This window comes from Xyrauchen texanus, chromosome 38, assembly GCF_025860055.1.
Source record: "Xyrauchen texanus isolate HMW12.3.18 chromosome 38, RBS_HiC_50CHRs, whole genome shotgun sequence".
Taxonomy (NCBI): Eukaryota; Metazoa; Chordata; class Actinopteri; order Cypriniformes; family Catostomidae; genus Xyrauchen; species Xyrauchen texanus.
Genome location: NC_068313.1, coordinates 21,098,902 through 21,119,597, shown reverse-complemented (window position 1 = coordinate 21,119,597; position 20,696 = coordinate 21,098,902). Strand labels below are relative to the sequence as shown.

At 37.5% G+C, this 20,696-nt stretch overlaps 1 protein-coding gene and 2 pseudogenes across 1 annotated transcript; 2 read left to right on the top strand and 1 right to left on the bottom strand.

Annotated features, from left to right (window-relative positions):
* LOC127631791 (cdc42 effector protein 2-like) lies at positions 1–1,822 on the top strand. Its single transcript, XM_052110133.1, has one exon. It carries the CDS (start codon positions 231–233, stop codon positions 1,101–1,103), a length of 873 nt encoding a protein of 290 aa, XP_051966093.1. The 5' UTR covers positions 1–230; the 3' UTR covers positions 1,104–1,822.
* Positions 1,823–2,928: 1,106 nt separating this feature from the next.
* LOC127631674 (general transcription and DNA repair factor IIH helicase subunit XPD-like) lies at positions 2,929–8,154 on the top strand (annotated as a pseudogene).
* Positions 8,155–8,884: 730 nt separating this feature from the next.
* LOC127631739 (kinesin light chain 1-like) lies at positions 8,885–18,608 on the bottom strand (annotated as a pseudogene).
* Between the last annotated feature and the right edge of the window lie 2,088 nt (positions 18,609–20,696).

The window sequence follows — 20,696 nt, the reverse complement described above, 5'->3', positions numbered from 1 at the left end:
GTGGAAGTGATGTGTTGTGATGAAACATTCTACTGAAGAAGCTCCTTCTTCTGAAGAGTTCTGCTTTAGGAGTCAAAAGACATCACGTCCATCGAGAGATTTAAAAGTAAAAGAAAGGAGACAAACAAATTTAAACTTATGAAAGAGCTAATATCAGACTGAGGACTTGGCTCCTCTTAATATCACATACGTGAAGACTTGGGGTTTGACACTAAATACTGGGAAACAGAATGCCAGCCAAGACACCCATGTACTTAAAGACTTCCACACCAAAGCGAGGCAAGAAATTTAAAATACGGGATGTTCTATCAGGTGACATGATCAGCCCACCCCTGGGTGATGTGCGTCACAGTGCCCATGTCGGTCCAGAAGGAGAGGGTGACATGTTTGGCGATGTGGGATTCTTACAAGGCAAGCTTGACATGCTTCCCACCCTCAATCAAGCGCCCGGCTCTCATTCCCACAGCATGGACAGGAGTCTAGATGAGATCATTGATGTGAACAGCAAGAGCCACACTTACCATTACAGTCATAATTCGCACCACAATTCACTCCTCAAAAGCACCATCTCCATGCCAGTGTTTATTGCTCCAGAGCAACCGCCTCCTAAACCACCTCGTCTGCATTTAGATGAGCACACATCGCCTGTTGATCTAAACCAGCAGCGGCTGAATAATCATCATAGTCCACATCCACAGGTTCAAGATCAACACATTCAGCAACAGCGTTCAATGTCTGTGTGCGAAGAAGGAGTCGGGCATCACGTTGATCCCTACCATGAGCTTCTTCTCTCTGCCTCAGTCCCAGTTCTTCCACACCTGGTGCCTTCCACATGCTCCTTGTCTGAAGCTTCCTCAGATGATTCCATGTCATACGGCTGTGGGCCACTGGACCCCAAACGAGGCTTGAGTCTGGACTCTGATGCAGGGCTTAGTAATGAGGACCTGCGGAGTGAACACTGCGAGTCTCCGGCTGTCTCACCTACCATGTCACGCTCTGAGTCCCTCATGGGTTTGGATCTGGACCTGGGACCATCCATTTTGGAGGATGTTCTTAGGATCATGGACCGCTATAAGACTGTTGAAGAGAGACACGAGATATGAACGGACCAGGAGACGACCTCAGATAGTATAATATAGGTGTCAGAACACTCAAGGCATCTTATTATGCCTGTTTCAGAGGACAATGGGGAGCATTGGGAAGTAAAGGCAATAACTGGGTGTGCCAATGATAATGCAGATTAATGGCACATATGTAACCGAACATAACTATCACAAATTATTATTGTCTTTAATTATAAAACACAATTGCTCAAGAAATGACACAACTGTTACTGCATAACATAACAGTATTAATATGTTTTGTTACTATGCATACTGACCAAACTGGAGATGTTAAATATTCAAACACTAACCATTTTTGTACAGTATATTTGCTCTCTGATATTTATGATGCAATTTTATGCAGGGAAAGTAATTGAGATTTTGGTTAAATGGTTTCTAAAAGTGAAATTTAGTGTCAAAGATTCTGCTCAAAAGTTAAAAAGTATAAACTAAAGTACATTTAGGAGACTATTACCAGGACATGGTGCTGTTTTCATCTAGATTTACTTTCATGCATAAACATACAGTATTGTGCAGATATGTAAAATATGATGCTGTCTGGCCTGTGACTTTCGAAAGGTAATTCTTTACCTTTAAAATCCTGCCTATGAATACAAAAGAAATCTCTTTGTAAAGGTTTATCTTTGTTGGAATGTTATATTACAATATATTTTATTCTATTGTAATATATTAAAAACACAACCATATAAAATATTATATAAACGTATGTCTCTTGTGTTTTAATAAAGATCTTTTATTTATTTGACATACCATACTTATAATAATTTGATGAAGCATACCCCTATGGGACATGTATTTCTAACCATAACAGAAATAGATTAGCTATATAGAATTTTACATCATTTTATTACATATTTACAGTATAATGCAATTAAGCATACCCTTGAATGTGACTTCTTACATGACTTTGTACCAAAACAAAAACATGAAATAGATACATTTATTTTCTGAAATTATAGAAAATATTTTCAATTTATGTGTATAGTTGATCACATATTTACAGTATAATGCGATCAAGCACACCCCTAAATGTGGGACTACTAACATTAATTTCTAACCTGGTTAAAAACCTTACATATACATGTATTATCTGATAATATGGAAAATGTTTTCCAGTTTCTGTTTACATTAGCTTTAAAGTTTTGCCTTGAAACTCTTTTCTTATTTGATTTAAAATGAGTTATTAAATTAAAATTCAGAGCCCACTCTGAAAGCACCCCAAACTCAATCTTTTTTCTAGTCAATTATGTCAATTAAACAAATGACTTTTACGGAGAAGTTCAAAACGCTTTCCAAAGGGTTAATTGGTTGATAAACTGATTTAATAGGTCAATTTCACTCCAAGTCCTAACCTACGATCCACTCTCTTTCCATCGATTATTTCGGTCCGACCCCGACCATACAAAACGTACTTCCCATGTATTTGACATGCGTGTTATCCAATTGGATGTAAGCGCGGGGAGGGGTTTTAAACGAGCAACCAATCATAGAAACAACATAGTTTACACATAGTAGATGCGACTGAATGTTCCACTCTTTACATGTATGACAGAAGTGAATGTGTCTTTCCGCTAGTTAACATAAAGTGAGTAAAACGTTTAAAAAAAAAATAATATATATATATTTTATCATTTCGACTAATGGTATTAATGCAAATCTGCAGACTGGTAATTAATCAAACCATTGTTTTATTAAACCGGCAGCTACATTTTCTATTTTAACATTGACTATCTTAAGGCTGAATAATGAAGAGTTATTAGTCTACTTCCCGTATGAATACATTTATCCCGAACAATACTCATACATGCTTGAACTCAAGAGGACACTGAATACAAAGGTACACACACACACACACACACACACACACACACACACACACACACACACACACACACACACACACACGATATTGTCGCTATCATTATGAGGACTCTCCATAGACATAATGATTTTTATACTGTACAAACTATAGATTTAATCTCCTAACCCTACCACCCTTTCAATAAAACATTAGTATGCTTTTTAAGCGATTTGAATTATGGGAACACTTGTCCTCATAATGCCCTCATAAACCACATTTATAGCATAATACCCTTGTAATTATCAGTTTATAACCTTAAAACTGTTTATAACCTCGTAAACCACTTTAACACACACACACACACACACACACACACACGTATTATACGTATCATATAATTACATAACATATTTATATATTTTATATTTAAACATGGCATTTCAAGCAGTGCCAGCATAGTGGCATGGCATATTTGGATGAAGCTTTAAGACAATTAAGATATAATTAAGAGACTACATGGAATTAAAATAATAAGAATTCTGCAACTCAGCATCTTGGAGTTCTCGAAATGCACACAGGAAACAAAACAAATCTCCCTCCTTTCATTCATCATTACTTACCAGAAGGTGAGTGATTTCAGTATCTCTTCAGTATGTCTTTTAGTCTTGAGTCCCCCAGCTTGTTTTATGCTTGATTCTTTGCATACAGTATGAAAACAGGTGCTCCTTCCCTCTGGTATATATAACTTGTCTTTGTAAGAAATGATATAATAGGATGGATGTTGTGAACTTGCTATGCATGCAATTGATAATCATTTCTTTCATGTTTTTTTCATCCAGATTCTCCATGCAATTATAGTAGTGTACAGCTACCATTACATAGATCCAAACATTACAGACCTGGTTTCAAAAGAGCTTGCGAAAAAATCAGTAGTTGTGTGCGACGAGGCTCACAACATAGGCAAGGAGCAAATCACAATGTTTGTTACTGTCATCTATGTCATGTGGACAGATTGTGGTTATTAAAGCTGATTTAGTTCCCTATAGATAATGTGTGCATTGATTCCATGAGCTACAACATTATGAGGAGGACACTGGATCACAGCCAGTCTAATGTAGAAACCTTACAAAACACCATACGGAGGTGTGACAACATTTTCTTTTTTTTTAAAGGAATAGTTCACACTAAAATGAAAATTCTCATCATTTACTCACCGTTATGCCATCCCATATGTGTATGACTTTCTTTCATCTGCTGAACACAAATGAAGATTTTTAGAAGAATATTGCAGCTCTGTTGGTTCATACAATGTAAGTGAATTTGTGGCAACATTTTGAAGCCCCAAAATACCAATAAGGGCAACATAAAAGTATTCCAGACAACTCTGGTAGTTAAATCCATATCTTCTGAAGCAATTTGATAGGTGTGGGTGAGAAACGGATCAATATTTAACCTTTGTTTTACTATAAATTTTCCTCCCTGCCCAGACAATATCCACTCTACTTTCACTTTCTCATTCTTCTTCTGTTTTTGGTCATTCACATCCTTCTTGCATATCACCCCCTGATGGGCAGGGAGGAGAATTTTTGGGTGAACTATTTATTTAACAGATACTGATTTTTCTTTTTAAATTGCAACATTGTTAATGATCTAAATGAATACTGGCAGATATTGTTGCCTTTTGTATGACAAATTGCATGTTACGTTCCTCAGTTTTAAGTTGCTTTGGATTAAAGCATCTGCTGAATGTAAATGTAATGCATGATTAGTTGGGGGCCTTAAAAAAGCAAAAGTTGCCAGAGAAACTGACATCTATCTGTCCAATCCAGTCCTGCCAGATGAAATCCTCAAGGGTCAGTTTTAGTTATCTATATTTGAGAAGGTTCCTTTTAGTTTTTGCTTAGTTTCTGCTGAAAGGTGTCTTTGAAAGTAAAAAATCACAATATACTATCAAATTTGTCTCCCACCGCAGAGGCTGTTCCTGGCAGCATGTGGTTCAGGAGAGCTCTCCTCGGTTCCTCATAGACATCTATGAGAAGGTCTGCATTGACCGCAAGCCTCTGAGGTAAGTAGACACGGTCAGACTGTTGTGTTATTCTGTACTGGAAATACTGATGGTTATTATTAAGAAATAAAGCCACATTTTCACCCTAGCCTAAAAATCGATTTATCCTATTTTCAGATTTTGTGCAGAGCGGCTGTATTCTCTTCTGAAGACGTTGGAGATTTAAGAGTTTTTATGCTCTTTTAGGCTTCACCATTATCATTGAGCACTTCGAGGATAGGACGCCAACAATAGCAAATCCTATTCTTCACTTCAGGTGCCTTAATACTACTCTAATACAACCTGTCATGTGTTAAATGTCTTCTTTTAGAGCACTATCATTAACTTTGCTGGATCATTTCTGTCCAGTTGTATGGATACCTCTATTGCCATCACGCCTGTGTTTGGGCACTCTGTCAATCATTATTACATCAGGGGTAAGATGTGCTCCCCAGTCAAGATTTACATTTGACATATATTCATTTAGCAGACACTTTTATCCAGAATATTATAAATGAGAATAATACAAGTGATTATTTCAAGGGAGAAAAATATGGAAGTTTATTAATGACAAATGTCTGAAACAAAAACTCAAAAATATTGCAATCAACAGTGCTTGCATTTTTAGGGATACAATTTCATATGGCTGTATATTTAAGCAGAGAATATTTCAATTGAAAACATTTTGAACAAAATTTCATCATAAAAAATTTACTAAAAAATATTGACCTTCCAAAGTTCAGTTCAGGTTTTTGTTTTCTTTTCATCTTTACTTTTCGATAGGTAAAAACATTTTACTTTGCAAATTCATCTCTAAAATTTCAGTGGTTGAAATTCAGTTGTAACTCAGCCTTGCACATCCTGGCATTGCAGGAAAAGCAGTAGAGTGAAAAATCTTCAATTACTGCTACTAGTCTTTACAGCAAGGTGGTAATTTTAGAGGCGAAATTGATCAGTGAAATCGAATGGACCGAATGTTACCTATCGCAAAATATATAACAGAATATTTCAGAACTGAACTTTTGAGGGTGAATATTTATTTTAGAACTTTATTATGAATAATTATTATATCATTTTTTATGACATTTTGAAAGAAATGTTGTCAGTTGAAATATTCAACACTTAAATATGCAACCATATGAAATTGCATCCTCAAAAAATGCAAGCACTGTTATTGCAATGCATTTCATTTTCAATTTGTGGAATTCAGCATCTTATTTTTCAAATACTTCCACAGAAAACAATAGAAATAGTGCTACCTTACAAAGTCTCTATTCTTGTATCGTCCCTTGAATATTAGATTAAGCGCGGCCACTCTTGCCATTTGTTGAATGCACACTTCACTTTCGTCTGCAGGCCATACATTTAAAACATGGTTGCTTTACCTTTCTAATGTATACCAATCTAAAATCGTACCTTTTATCCAACAGTGATAGCTTACACTTCTGATTGATCCATTATAAAAATGCCTGTTATATTTACTACATTTCCTGTATTTATACTTGTCTTTAGAGCTCTCATGCTATTGTGGCAAATTGGATTAAGATTGTCTTTAATCCTATCACTATTTAGACGCTCTCCCACTGGACATCTACCCACACATTCTTGACTTCCGGCCTGTCACAATGGCATCCTTTACCATGACACTGGCACGAACCTGCCTTTGCCCTCTCGTGAGTTGTAACTATAGCAATGCAGGATGTCATTGCTGATAAACTGTTTAAATGTGGTGGAATAAACGAAAACAAATGTACAAACATTGGTACATTTAAGATCTGTGCAGTCGCTTACTTTTAGGTCTTTTAAACAATATTAGGTGCCTTTCAAGACTATATGTTTCTAACTTTGTTTTCAGATTGTTGAACGAGGGAATGATCAGGTGGCCATGACTTCCAAATCTGAGACCAGGGAAGATTTTGGTAAGTTGTAATGTGGTTTTGTCTTTATTTGTAATGAGTGCTTTTGAAAGATAACAGTTTTACATAACATAGCTGTGATCCGGAACAATGGAAACCTGCTGCTGAAAATGTCCGCTATTGTCCCTGATCCCGTACTATCCCATAGCGTTCTTCACAAGTTGGTCTTATGGTATGAACAGGTATGAAAAGACAATTTGTTTACTTTTCAGTGCTGTTAATTATTGGTGTTACTCATAAAATCATACTTGTCCTGCTGGATTTGTAGGGGATTCTTGAGAAGATCCAGAAGAACAAGCTCATTTTCACAGAGACCCAAGATGCAGCAGAGACCAGCATGGCCCTGGAGAATTATCAGGAGATTATTAAACGTTCATTTTTTAATGCTCATTAATCGTGTTATGTAATGTTGTCTTTATTTTAAATATTTGAAATTAAAGTAATCACTCCTGTTATCTTTCTAATCTAACCCCACCTCCTGTTTGATTCAGGTCTGTGAGAATGGCAGAGGAGCCATTCTTCTTTCAGTGGCAAGAGGGAAGGTGTCTGAGGGGATTAATTTAGGTGGGAACTATTCTCTTGATCAATCAATGTGCAATAATGAACAATCAAATTATGATCAACAGATTTCAAAAGCAGCAAATTACAAAGAACAGTTGCGTTTTGTTTATCAGTTAGTTCAGTTCCTCTCAATCAGTTACTCTTACACCTATTCTACTTTTTTTTAACTCCAAGTTCATCACTTTGGATGTGCATTTATCATGTTTTGAGTGCTGTATGTTTACACACAGTGTGGTATTCTCAAGGTTTGTACAGCTACCCATTGAGCTTGAATTCAAACTAATAATGCTCATAAACAGTTTAATTGATCTAGAAATCCCAATTTTGATTGTTGTAATCAGGCACGTTTGGAATACCTCAGAGTCCAGTTTCAGATACGGGAAAATTACTTTCTGACCTTTGACGCAATGCGTCATGCTGCTCAGTGTGTGGGTAGGGCCATCCGAGGCAAAACAGACTATGGCCTTATGATCTTTGCTGACAAGGTACATAAACTGATGCTGTGAAAATTCCATAGTGTTTCTTGATTTATTTTTCCCTCAGCGTTATGCTCGAGCAGATAAATGAGGTTAACTGCCCCGCTGGATCCAAGAACACCTTACAGATGGAAGCCTAAATCTGACCATCGATGAGACTGTGCAGTTTGCCAAACACTTTCTACGACAGATAGCACTGCCATTCAGACGGGAAAGGTCAATGCATGAATGACCTCATTAACCTTTCTCAGCCTGTACTTATCATCCTCAGACTTAATCAATGACCTTAAGCTGCGATGTGCCTTTAAACACCTTGGTATTTACTGTTCTGAATGAAGCCTTTTCTCTATCATCTCATTCACCTGTTCAGCCAAACCCATTAGGTGTCCACATACTTTTGGCCATGAAGTTTATCTAATGTATGAAAAATATTTTAAATACTTAATTTTCAGTGCATTTCGAACTTGATCATGTATATTTTAATCTATTATGATTCATTCATTAGTGCTGAATTGAGGCTGTTTTCTATGGGGATTCTCACATACTTTGTTGTAATCTTTGTATGGCAGGAGGATCATTGCCCAGATCGCTCCGCAAATCAGACATCTCTTACAGGGCCGTGAAACAAATTTTGTGGTAGATTCAACTCTGTATATATATGCTCTTTTTGTATTCAGTGCCATGTCTGATGGGAAAGGATGCCATCTCAAAATGATCTGTAGAGGGCACACAAACACCCTAATACACAAAGTCTAAATGTGTCCCAGAGAATAACCACACAAAGCACAATGTAGAACTGTAGATTTCTACATTAGATTCCATGCTATTTCCCACTGGCTGCTTAATTATTGGGGGAAAATACCAGGAGGTACCCAGTGTAAAATCCCTGCAGATCACAGGCTCAAACCCTTATTTAAGTGACAGCACTTTTGTTTTTAAAACATTTAGCATTTTAACAGAGGTAGAACAATTTTATTTGGTTCTTCAGCAACAAACAGTACATAAATATCTTAAGCTCATTAAATATGCTACCTTCAGCCATAGAATTTAAAACTTTGAAACAGCATTATGTAACAGCTTATTGATTTCTACTAAAAAAATGTAATCTACCTCAAATATTTATCATTCGCTAAACAATTTTACCCATGTACATGTAAGTTCTGCTCATAAAAAAGCCTACCTACATATACTGTGGTATAGTATCGACGAAATGAAAACAGTCAGTACACAATAGACTACTTAAAAATCTGTGCTTAAAATTGAAAAATAAAAAGTAAAATATTTATAGGCACAGGTACTACAATAATTTGACAATACCTCATTTGTACAAATTATATGTAAAATCCCATTAATTCATGTACCTTTTAAATTGGGAATTCTTGATTTAGTGCAAATGTTGAAAGGGCTCAATTCTAACACTATAATTCTATTCTACGGTGGAGTGAGGACATCGAATATGTTTTGTGTTATGCTGCAATATGCTACAAAAGTAAACAGTATTGGTGAGCAAACAGCGTCCTGCAGTTCATGGATTAAAAGTGTAATGATGCTGTAAGATTACTGTTGTATTCATAGTATAGCGATTAACATATATTAATATTGGACAGGATGATTAGCTAAATGAATCAATCACTCTGCTCTTCAATCTTAGCCATTTGGAATGCAATGGGTTAAGATTTTCTGTAACATTTTATAGTGCAACTGCCTTTATAGAAAAGGGAGATAAAACTGATATCAACCAAGTATCAGAACCTTCTGCATAGTACCAGTTTAAAAAGAGCTGGCCTCTTTTTTTGTAAAGCCATATCAAATGTGCTTCCCTTATCCTAGGACCACTTTGACAGACTGTTCAGAAGTATCTGCCTCATATAATCTCAAATAACTCTCCATTTGATCTATGCACTCATTACAGACCAGTCAGATGTAATACTGACAGCTCTTCTGGGCTTATCTGCACTGCCTGAGAGTCCTGATGTCATATGGAGCCGCTGTTAGTGGAACTTAGCTGTCCACTCAGAGACCCACGGCGGGCTAAACTCTGGGTACTGGAACTCAGGCCTCGTGTTTCTGTGAGCCTGCTCGACCTCTGAAAGGACAAAATAAAACAAAGATTTTAAATGAATTATCTTAAATATATTTATTACTTATTTTGGTCAGATAAACAGTCTCTAACCAATTTCTGGATTCTGTGAATTGATCTACTGTATAGTATTAGTTTATGCTCAAACCCTGGTCCAAAACAGCGGTACGTTTGTGATATTAGGACAATATCCATTAAAAGAATAATTCAGCCAAAATTACAATTCTGTCATTATTTACTCATTGTCAGTGTTGTACCAAACCTGAGAATTTTCACAGTTGTCTTTTCCAAACAACTTTCAAGACAATTAACAGTGATGACTGTAGAGTTCCAAATATCACAAAAAACCAAAACAAAACACTATAAAACTAGTCCATATGACTTGTGCACTATATTCCAAGTCTTCAGAAGCCATCGATAGCTTTGTGTGCAGAACAGACCAATTTCAAATCGGACTTGATTCATTTCTCAAGTTCAACTCACTGATTCAATGATCATGTTACGGTGGTTCTCGAGTTACCAGCTCAATGGAGGTGAAGGTTATTTGTGAATAATGACTTAAATTTCAGTCGGCACACATAGCACAAAAGTCATATGGACCACTTTTTTTGTCATTGTTTTTTTACATAGCACTTTGTAAAAAGTCTTGAAAAAGATTCTTAAAAATGTTTAAAAAAAACTTGGTTCCACCGAAGTAATACGGGACATGAGCAAACAGTAACAGAATTTTCAGAAAGTTCCTACCGTGGCAGCTACTTGGCTCTCTCGTGCACCCACATTAAGCACATTGAGGGAATTTGCTCTCTTCATCCTGTTAAAAAAAAGAGGCGTACAGATAAACATACTGCTTTATTCTAGTGAACATGTACAGTGGTGAAATTGTGAACAAAAAGCAGGGTATCATTACCCAACCGCTCGAGGGGCTGATTCATGTGTTCCAACTCCTTTCAGCTTTAGGACAAGTTTTTCGCTGCTTCTCCTTATGGACTCGCGGAGCTTGGTAAATGATCCGCTGCGCTTTAGACTTCCCAGACCATCCTAAACACACAGAGAAGATATCGATTAAATAGGTGTATTTCTTCTTAAAGGGATAGTTCACCCAAAACTAACAACTGTATTATTTAGTCACCCTCATGTCATTCCAAACCCATATGACTTTCTTTCTTCCGTGGAACACAAAAGGAAGCATTTTGAAGAATGTTACAGGTTGACACAGACTATGTTTACATGGACACCAGAAAGCCGTTTATTGCGAGAAATCTGCTTAAGGCTCGAAATTGGAATAAGTGTTTACATGAGCTGTGCTAGCCCCTTTCTCTTGACACCCATATTCATGCGGTTCGATCAGTAAGCAACTTTATCCACAGCACCATAATTTTACTGACACTTGTGTAAATAATAAACGTGGGATTCAAGTATGATGCAAATTTATTATCTGTTTCTTTGCTTTATTTCCAGATCTATCACAGTTGTTGCTGTGTTTGTTTCCTTCACTTTCACGACCTGCTGTGGAATTATGCTGTAATAGCGGGGTTTCCCTCTTTCGTAAAACTCCGGCACTCTCCCAGTGTACTTGAGCATATATATGCGAACATGAGTGACAGTATATATTTTACATTGGTGTGTATAAATGGGTATAGTTTATATATATAGTGTATGTTCTTTTCCCACTGTGCTCCCAGAAATGTGGAATTCTTTCCATGTGTTGAAGTGTTGTTGGGCTCCATCCTATGACATTTGTTATGTGGCCTGTTCACGCACATGCGCATTGTTAGAACGCTGCTTATGCGTTTACCACTCTTTTTTAATGCATGTAGACGTGGTCACTGCTCTTTGTTCCATACAATGAACGTGAAGGGCGAAACAATGAAATATTCTGCCTGACATCTCCTTTTGTGTTCCATGGAAGAACGAGTTTGGAAAAAAATTATAGTGTACAAGTGTAAATGATGACAGAATTGTCCTTTTTTGTAAATTATCCCTTAAAGTTTACTACATATGGAACCGAATATACCTGTCTAGAGCTCCCCTCCTCTGTCTGTATCCAAACCGGCCTTCCATCCCCTGTATGGACATGAAAATACAAAATTACCATTGGAGAACACTACTATGTTTAGTAGTGTCTAAGTGAACAGCTATGAAGTGTAGCTCATTCTCTGAAGAGACATACCCTCCACTGAGCCAAACTCCTTCTCATGAGCACGAGTTAAAATCTCTTTATAAAGAGCCTCCGCTTGTCTGTATTTTCCCTGCTTGAGGTAACAAGAAGCCTGTGGAGAACATAAAAAGCATAAGTGTAGTACATACACATAATATTATGTGTACCACTGCACCCCACAAACACAACAGTACACTACACTGAAAAAATCGATTTTATGGAGAAGTAAAAAAAGCAGAAAATATTACGTACATTTTACATTAAATATGTTAAAGCGTGAACTTGAGTAAATTCTACATTTGTACTCCATTCAAACATTTAAAAATGTTATGCTCCAGCTTGTAAGAAGATAGTATTTATGATTGTTTGTTATCATTACAATGCAACATCATATATCAATCCTAAAGTAGAAAACCTCATATTTATTTGCCAATTTAAATAAAATAAGTACATTATTTGGAGCTGGTGTTCCCAGCATGCACCAGGCTTGAATAATTAATGAGCTTGCATGGTTTCACTATTTGCAAGTTGGTTTACACCATTTTTATTGTTGATTTTGTTGTTACGTTTGGTAACTTCTTGTTTTGTGAAGTCTGAAGTTCATTTGCTCCTCAAAATGACCTGTTCATGATCGGGTAAACAATTCTCTGTTGATTGATGTTTTGCGCATAAAGTGTGTAGGACTGTATGCGCAGCTCTGGATCTTGTTTCTAACACCATTAAAGCAAGGTAAAGGTTTCGTGGTACATTAAATGTTGTGCACTTTTAAAAGCATGGCTTAATTCAGGGCTAAATTACTTGAGTAAATTGTACAAACAAAGAGTGAGTAAAATGTACTTGAAATGGAGTATTGCAAAGTAAAACCTGCTTGAGAATTTCTAATTAAATCACAAAAAATTGTGTATAGCCTTTAGTTGAAAACATGGTCCATTAGGGCCTGGGTAGCTTAGCGAGTATTGATGCTGACTACCATCCCTAGAGTCACGAGTTCGAATCCAGGGCATCATGAGTGACTCCAGCCAGGTCTCCTAATCAACAAAATTGGCCCGGTTGGTTGGGAGGGAAAAGTCACATGGGGTAAACTCCTCGTGGTCGTGATTAGGGGGTTCTCGCTATCAATGGGGCACGTGGTAAGTTTTTTTATGTCACTTTTTTCAGTGTACACTATCATTATTTAAACACTTACATTTGACAAATACTGAACTACAATGTAATAGCTCAAACAACATACAAGCAATGCTTGTGCAATTTAATTTCCTCACCAGATTGTTCTTTGTCTTAGCCACGTTGGCATCATCAGGACCCAATCGACTCTGATAAATGTGCAGGGCACGCTCATAGTACAGCTCCACCTCCTGGTATTTGCCCTGGTTCTGGCAGAGGAGTGCCAAGTTATTCAACTGCTTGGCCACATCGGGGTGCTCTGTACCCAGCAGCTGTCAACAGACAAAGAGCAACCTGATATTTAGCTGGGCAACATACAGTAGTTGTTAAGATACTAAGAGATATCATATTTTTTGCATTATTAAATCTCAGCTTTTAACAATTACACCTGTAATTAATTTATCATCATCTACTGATTTAGCCCTTAAAATAGGTTTAAAACGTATTAGGTACTAAATAGATAATGTAAGTTGATCAAATCTGATTACGGTAAGGTTCAGGTGGGAATACCATGCTTCTTCTTTCTCAGTACCTTTTCCCTGATCTCCAGAGCTCTTTTACAAATTGGCTCTGCCTCTTTGTACTTCCCCCTTTTTCCATACAAGACAGCCAGATTATTCAGTGTAGCTGCCACCTAAATACAACCACAGACACACGACTTGTAATATGGTATTATTTGCAAAGAAATATAGACAAAAATCAACTAAATATTTAAAGTAATAATTAAACATAATTCCAACCCATTTTACTACTGTAATGTGACGTTATTTGAGAATAAAACAGGATATCCCATGAGGATTTTTTTTTTTTAATGCAGGTCTTAATTTTATCCATTGGGAATTGATTGAATCATGAAAAGTGCCCTTCCATGCCACAGTTTGCAGTCAAATGGGGAGGACTGCATCCCTTCTGAAACACTGTGCAAGTTGGTTGAAAGGTACGCACCCTTGATAACGTCAGCCAAAAAGGAAAGTCAAGTCAAAGCAAGTTTTTGCATTTTGAAAGAAAGGATTAGCAAGGATTATTTACGCAAACATTTTCTCTGTGGAATAAAGTGTACTGATGAATCATTCTAAACACAATAAGACCAGGAATGTGTATGAAAGTAAATAGGGAATATTTGGATGTCATGTTGACTTTGGAGACAAGAACACTAGCAGTAGCACATTGCGTCATCAAACAGTACATACTGCTGGGTGGTCCATGCCTAGTGTTTTTTCACGGATGGCCAATGCATCTTTCAGGAGTTTGGCAGCTTCCTTGTATTTGTTCTGATCCCTGTTGATGGACAAAACATTAGATTCATCTAAAATGTTGAAATGTTAATTGTTAAATGAATGTGGCTTGATGTTCTACAATATTTACCTGTAGACTAAAGCAAGGATGTTGAGCATGGTCGCAACATCTGGGTGGCTGTGGCCTGAGGATTTTTCCAGATCCTCCAGAGCTTGCTTGCAGAGAGGCACAGCCACCTCATAGCGGCCCTGAGATGCATACTGGATTACGAGGTTGTGTAGAGTTCTGAGTCGAGCAGGGATCTCATAACCTGAGATCCCTGGCGGCAGCAGCACTACTGTGTGGCTGAGACACTGCAAATACAAGAGCTGCACTGACCTTCCTTCTTGCTATGAGAAATTAATATATGGCAATAACTGAAAATGGCTAATACTATCCTGATTGTGGCTTAGAAAGTTAAAGTCCCAAATTCTAACCATAATCCAAACCTATAGTAATAATCACCCTACTGTCACATTTAATTCTGACCAAACCCAAATCCATGGTTATGTGTTGGTGGTGCCTATGAAATTTAACACCAAAAACAACCCTAAACATAGCCTTAACCATAAATCAAACAGCCAACATTGTAGGCCTATTTGCACATGTTTCTAAACAAATATGCACTAGAAAGCTCAAGGAACAGCTTAGGTTTGTACAGCTAGTGAGGTGTGCCATACTGTGAGATTTCTCCTCTTCATCAAGAAAAAGATCGTCAAGGGACTCCTTGCCTGAAGTACTATCTTTATCCTCCTGTAAGGAAAAAATTATGAAATTGTCTTAAAAGTACCATTCAATATTTTGTATAAACTAAATAATTTTCACATAAAAACAAGTTCAAATAATTAAACAGGGATGTTTATTTTAATCTCATGTAACATAAATTAGCAACAATAGAATAATGCTTCTCTATATTAGTCAGTTACTCTTAATAAAGTGCACTTAGTATTTTTTCTACTCAAAAGGTTTTACACATAAAGAAATGAATAGTACTTGTTAAAAATATGTATTCAGTGATGTACACTCATATGAGATGAAGACACCAGTCACATCAGTAGCCTAGACTAAGCTGGGTTTTTAGTACATTGAGTGGGTCGCTACATGTTGGTTTACATAGTGAGATCACATGACCAGCTGATTAATAATACGCACTTTATTTACTATTCCACAATAATAGGTGTCATTATAAGACCAAAATTACTGTAATATCAGCCAGTAAAACATAAAAAAAATTAATTACGTTAAGGGTTAAGTGCACATTTAAGTTAACTGTAGTAATGGCCCACAACAAAAATAAGATGGGTACTACGCAAACCCAAAGAACAAAAAAGGGATGCTCAGGTGAACCATTTGAATGTTTTCAGGTGGTCCCTCACCAAAGGCGGCTCTTCAAGGTCGTACTTGCGAATGCTGCTCATGAACTTCAGGTGTCTGTTCTGCTCCTCTAATGTAACCACATCCTGTTCTCTCGCCTGTAGCTGCTGCTGACCTCGTGCCAGCTCGTCCCTCAGCCACTGATTCTCCTGGCCCAACCTCCGCACCTGAGCACGCAACTTCTGCTTTTCAGACTCCAAGGAGCCTAGGTGTGCTGACAGTGCCATCATCACCTGTAGAAATAAGAAACAGGGTGCTAAAGTAAGTGGAGGTCAACATGATAACATGTTTTTAGAAGCAGTGGAACAAGGGGGGCCTGGGTATCTCAGCGAGTATTGATGCTGACTACCACCCCTGGAGTCACGAGTTAGAATCCAGGGCGTGCTGAGTGGCTCCAGCCAGGTCTCCAAAGCAACCAAATTGAAGTCACATGGGGTAACCTCCTCGAGGTCGTGATTAGGGGTTCTCGCTCTCAATGGGGTGCGTGGTAAGTTGTTGGTGGATTATGGAGTGTAGTATGAGCCTACACATGCTGGGATGAGCCACGTGATAAGATGAGCAGATTGCCTGTCTCAGAAACGGAGGCAACTGAGACTTGTCCTCCGCCACCCAGATTGAGGTGAATAACCACACCACGAGGACCTACTAAGTAGTGGGAATTGGACATTCCAAATTGGAGAGAAAAGGGGATTAAAAAACAAAACAAAGAGATGTCATGTCTGTAATACCGTTTTTACCCTAATCACCATATATATATAAATGAATAAAAACTCAACATTACATGAGTGGTTGGCACTTCTATATTCTGTGGCCATTATTATTTCAGAATGTGCATTTCAATTCACAGAGTTCTTACAGAGTGTGTGGTCTCCCAAAAATGTCGATTTTTATCACGTCTGTGATTTCCTGATCTAAATGGAAAAACACTTATCTAGACATTTTCTAATGTTAGGACTCAATATGCAGGGGTTTATGATTGCACATATAATGGTATGATATGCTGGCAATGAGTACTTTATATATGAAGTTAAATTCACATTTTCATTACAAGTTTCACATACAAAATTCTATCTATTACTGTGGAAACCATTCGAACCTGTTTTATATTCAACCATTTATGAGCTTTTATTTCTCTGGATTGCTTAAAAAAAAAAACTGGCCCAACACAGCAACATTGTCTCAACCAATGGCATGAATTCGGGTCAGTATTATATGACCAGTAGCAGGCTGGTGAAGTGTTCAGAAAACTTTTATTTATGCAATTCCGTTTGAAAATTACACACTTCACCTATAGCGTTAGCTTTAATATTTAAAATAGTAAACTGCAAACAAAAGCCTCGTCTGAACCTGTGCTGCTCACCTGTGCCTCTCCTAAGCCCAACTCAATCCTCTCCAGAGACTCTAAAATGATACTGGTCTTCTCTTGCTCCAGGCTTCCGCTCTTGCTGGACGTCTGGCTCTGCTGTTTTTCCTGCAGACTGTCCAGCAGTGTGCGGTTCTCCCCGCGCAAAGCCTCCAGCCCTGCGATCACCTGCTGTGTGCTGCATATTATCTCCTCCCCTGACAACATGCCTGCTACCCAGTTCCTGAGAAGCAAAGCATTTGGTATTAATGTGCAGTCAATGTTTAAATTAAGCAAGGTTTATAAAAAACAATTATGAATTTGGGTTGATACAATTAATACTGAACTCAGAGGGGAAAATGGCTTGGAAATGTTGAATGAAAAGTGTCATTATGTAATGATGCAGAATAAGAGGAACTGACCTTACTTCTCAGCAAAAACAAGATTTTCCTTTGGCTGCAGAAAAAGAGATGGTAAAGTATTTTCATTAAAAAACTTAATTATAAAAACATCATGTCAAATCATAAAAGTAACTTTAATAACAAAACAGTACAAAAAAGTACCATGTTACTGCCATGGTTTTTTGAGCATGTACCATGGTAGTTCCACATAATTATTTGGAGTACAATTTAAATACCATGATAATATCAAACTAGCATCAAAATACTATGGAAATGCCATCTGATATCATAACAACAATTATGACAGTTTTAATGGAGTAAGCACAGAGACCACTTATATTTTTATTAAAGAGAGAAAAGTGAAGTTAAGCTTCTCAACCACCCCAACATACAAAACATGAGACAAAACATGCAGACAGTTGCTAGGAAAGAATCAGTTTACAGGTAGGAACAAAGCTCCCTCAGGGGAGGTAAACGAGTGTGCTAATGTTTACACCAGACTGATGAGGTCATCAAATACTCCTGGGTACCATTTTAGTTGTTTGAAGTTAAGAACTTAGACTTTCAAATTACATTTCAGTATTATGTCTGTTACTGTTAGAAGAGCTCACTTCAGTCCCGATCTGTTTGAAATTGCATTGCATACCCTGATGGCAATTGTTTATCATATCACTGACTGCCATATAAAAAAGACAAGTGCAAACCTTAAAGGAACGGTACTGTAATTAAGTGCCAGCTCTGAAAGACTCTAAAACAAACAACTACAGTATGTCCTGATATCAGTCCCAGATCTGTATGCAATGTCTTAAAGAGCTTTATTTTTTTATATGAATTATATTTAGGCAAAATCTTACCCTGACGTGCCCAACTCACCACACACCCCACAGAGAGCGAGAACCACACATTATAGCGACCACGAGGAGGATATCCCATGTGACTCTACACTTCCTAGCAACCGGCCAATTTGGAGACCAGGCTGGAGTAACACGCGACTCCAGGGGTGGTAGTGGGAAGAGCAAATTTAAATTAAAGCAATAACACTTGAGAAACTTGAATGCTGTACCTGAGGGTCTACCACTGGCAGTCTATTCCCAAACACAACAATGTGTTGTATCAACAGTCAAGCTTCCGAACAAACAATAGTATTACACTGCCTGGACAAAAAAAATAAGTCGCTGATTGGATTAAAAAAGCAGACACTTAAAGAGCATATGTTTGGATCATTATTGCATTGATTAATATGTTTCAGTTGGCAACAATTCTTTTAACCCTAAATGATGCTATGGGTAGCCTCTCATTTCTTAAACAATCATGTCGGAAGACATATCCCGTCGTCGTGGAAAAGATGTTACTGTGTTTCAGAAGGGATAAATTATTGGCCTGCATCAAGCAAAGAAAACAACTAAAGAGATCACTGGAATTGGGTTAAGAACTGTCCAATGCATTATGAAAACCTAAAAGGATAGTGGTGAACAGTCAGCTTTGTTGAAGAAATGTGGTCAGAAAGAAATCTTGAATGATCGTGATCGGAGATCACTAAAACACTTTTAAGTCACATTGTAACAAAATTGACAGTAAAACTCACGGCTATGATTAGTAGTGAAAGTAAGAGCATTTCCACACACAAGCAATGAGAACTTACAGGACTGAGACTAAACAGCTGTGTGGCCACAAAAAAGCCACTTGTTAGTGAGACTATTCTGAGAAAATTACTTCAGTTTGCTAGGGAGCATAAAGATTTGACTGTGGAGCAATGGAAAACGGTCATGTGATCTGATGAGTCCTGATTTACCCAATTCCAAAGCGATGGGAACGTCAGGGCAAGAAGGGAAGCACATGTAGCGATGCACCCATCATGCATAGTGCCCACTTTATAAGCATCTTTAGGCAGTGTTATAATCTGGGGTTTCTTCAATTAGTCAAGGATCAGCAATGTTAGATGCAAGAAAATGAAGTCAACTGACTACCTGAATGTACTGAATGACCAGGTTATCCCATCAATGGATTTCTTCTTCCCTGACAGCACGGGCATATTCCAGGATGACAATGCCAAGACTCACCAGGCTCAAATTGTGAAGAGTGGTTCAGGAAGCATGAGGAATAATTTTCACACATGAATTGGCCACCACAGAGTCCTGACCTTAACCCCATTGAAAGTCTTTGGGATATGCTGGAGAACACTTTACAGAGTGGTTCATATCTCCCATCATCAATACAAGATCTCGGCCAAAAATGAATGCAACTCTGGATGGAAATAAATGCTGTGACGATGCATAAGGTTGTCGAAACAATGCCATGACAAATGCGTGCCGTAATCAAAGTTAAAGGCAGTCCAACTTGTATGCAACTTTCTAGACAGTGTATTTAAATATAGCAATTTAGTGATTGTTACCATGAAACCATCAACACATTAACATATGTAATATATTGTAAATATATTGTATGTTTATAATATGATATAAAGGCCTAACACATAATTGGATGTAATTACCACTGGGCTGTAATTCAATAATCTAGAATTCTTAATGTGATTTATGGCAATATATGCAAAATAACATATATTAAATATACCCTCACTGAGGACTTTTAGGAGCACCTGTACACCTACATATTAATGTGATTATCTAATCAGCCAATTGTGTGGCAGCAGTGCAATGCATAAAGTCATGCAGATACGGGTCAGGAGCTTTAGTTAATAATGTTCACATCAACCATCAGAATGGGATTTTTTTTTTTATCTCAGTGATTTCAAATGAGGCATGGAACTGCTGAGCTCTTGGGATTTTCATGTACAACAGTCTACAGGTGCCAAAAACTAAAAACATCCAGTGAGCGGCAGTTCTGCGGACAGAAATGTCTTGTTGATGAGAGAAGTCAACGGAGAATGGCCAGACTGGTTCGAGCTGACAGAAAGGCAATGGTAACTCAAAAAGACCACATCAGGCACTTTATTAGGACCATAGTATTCCTAATAAAGTGC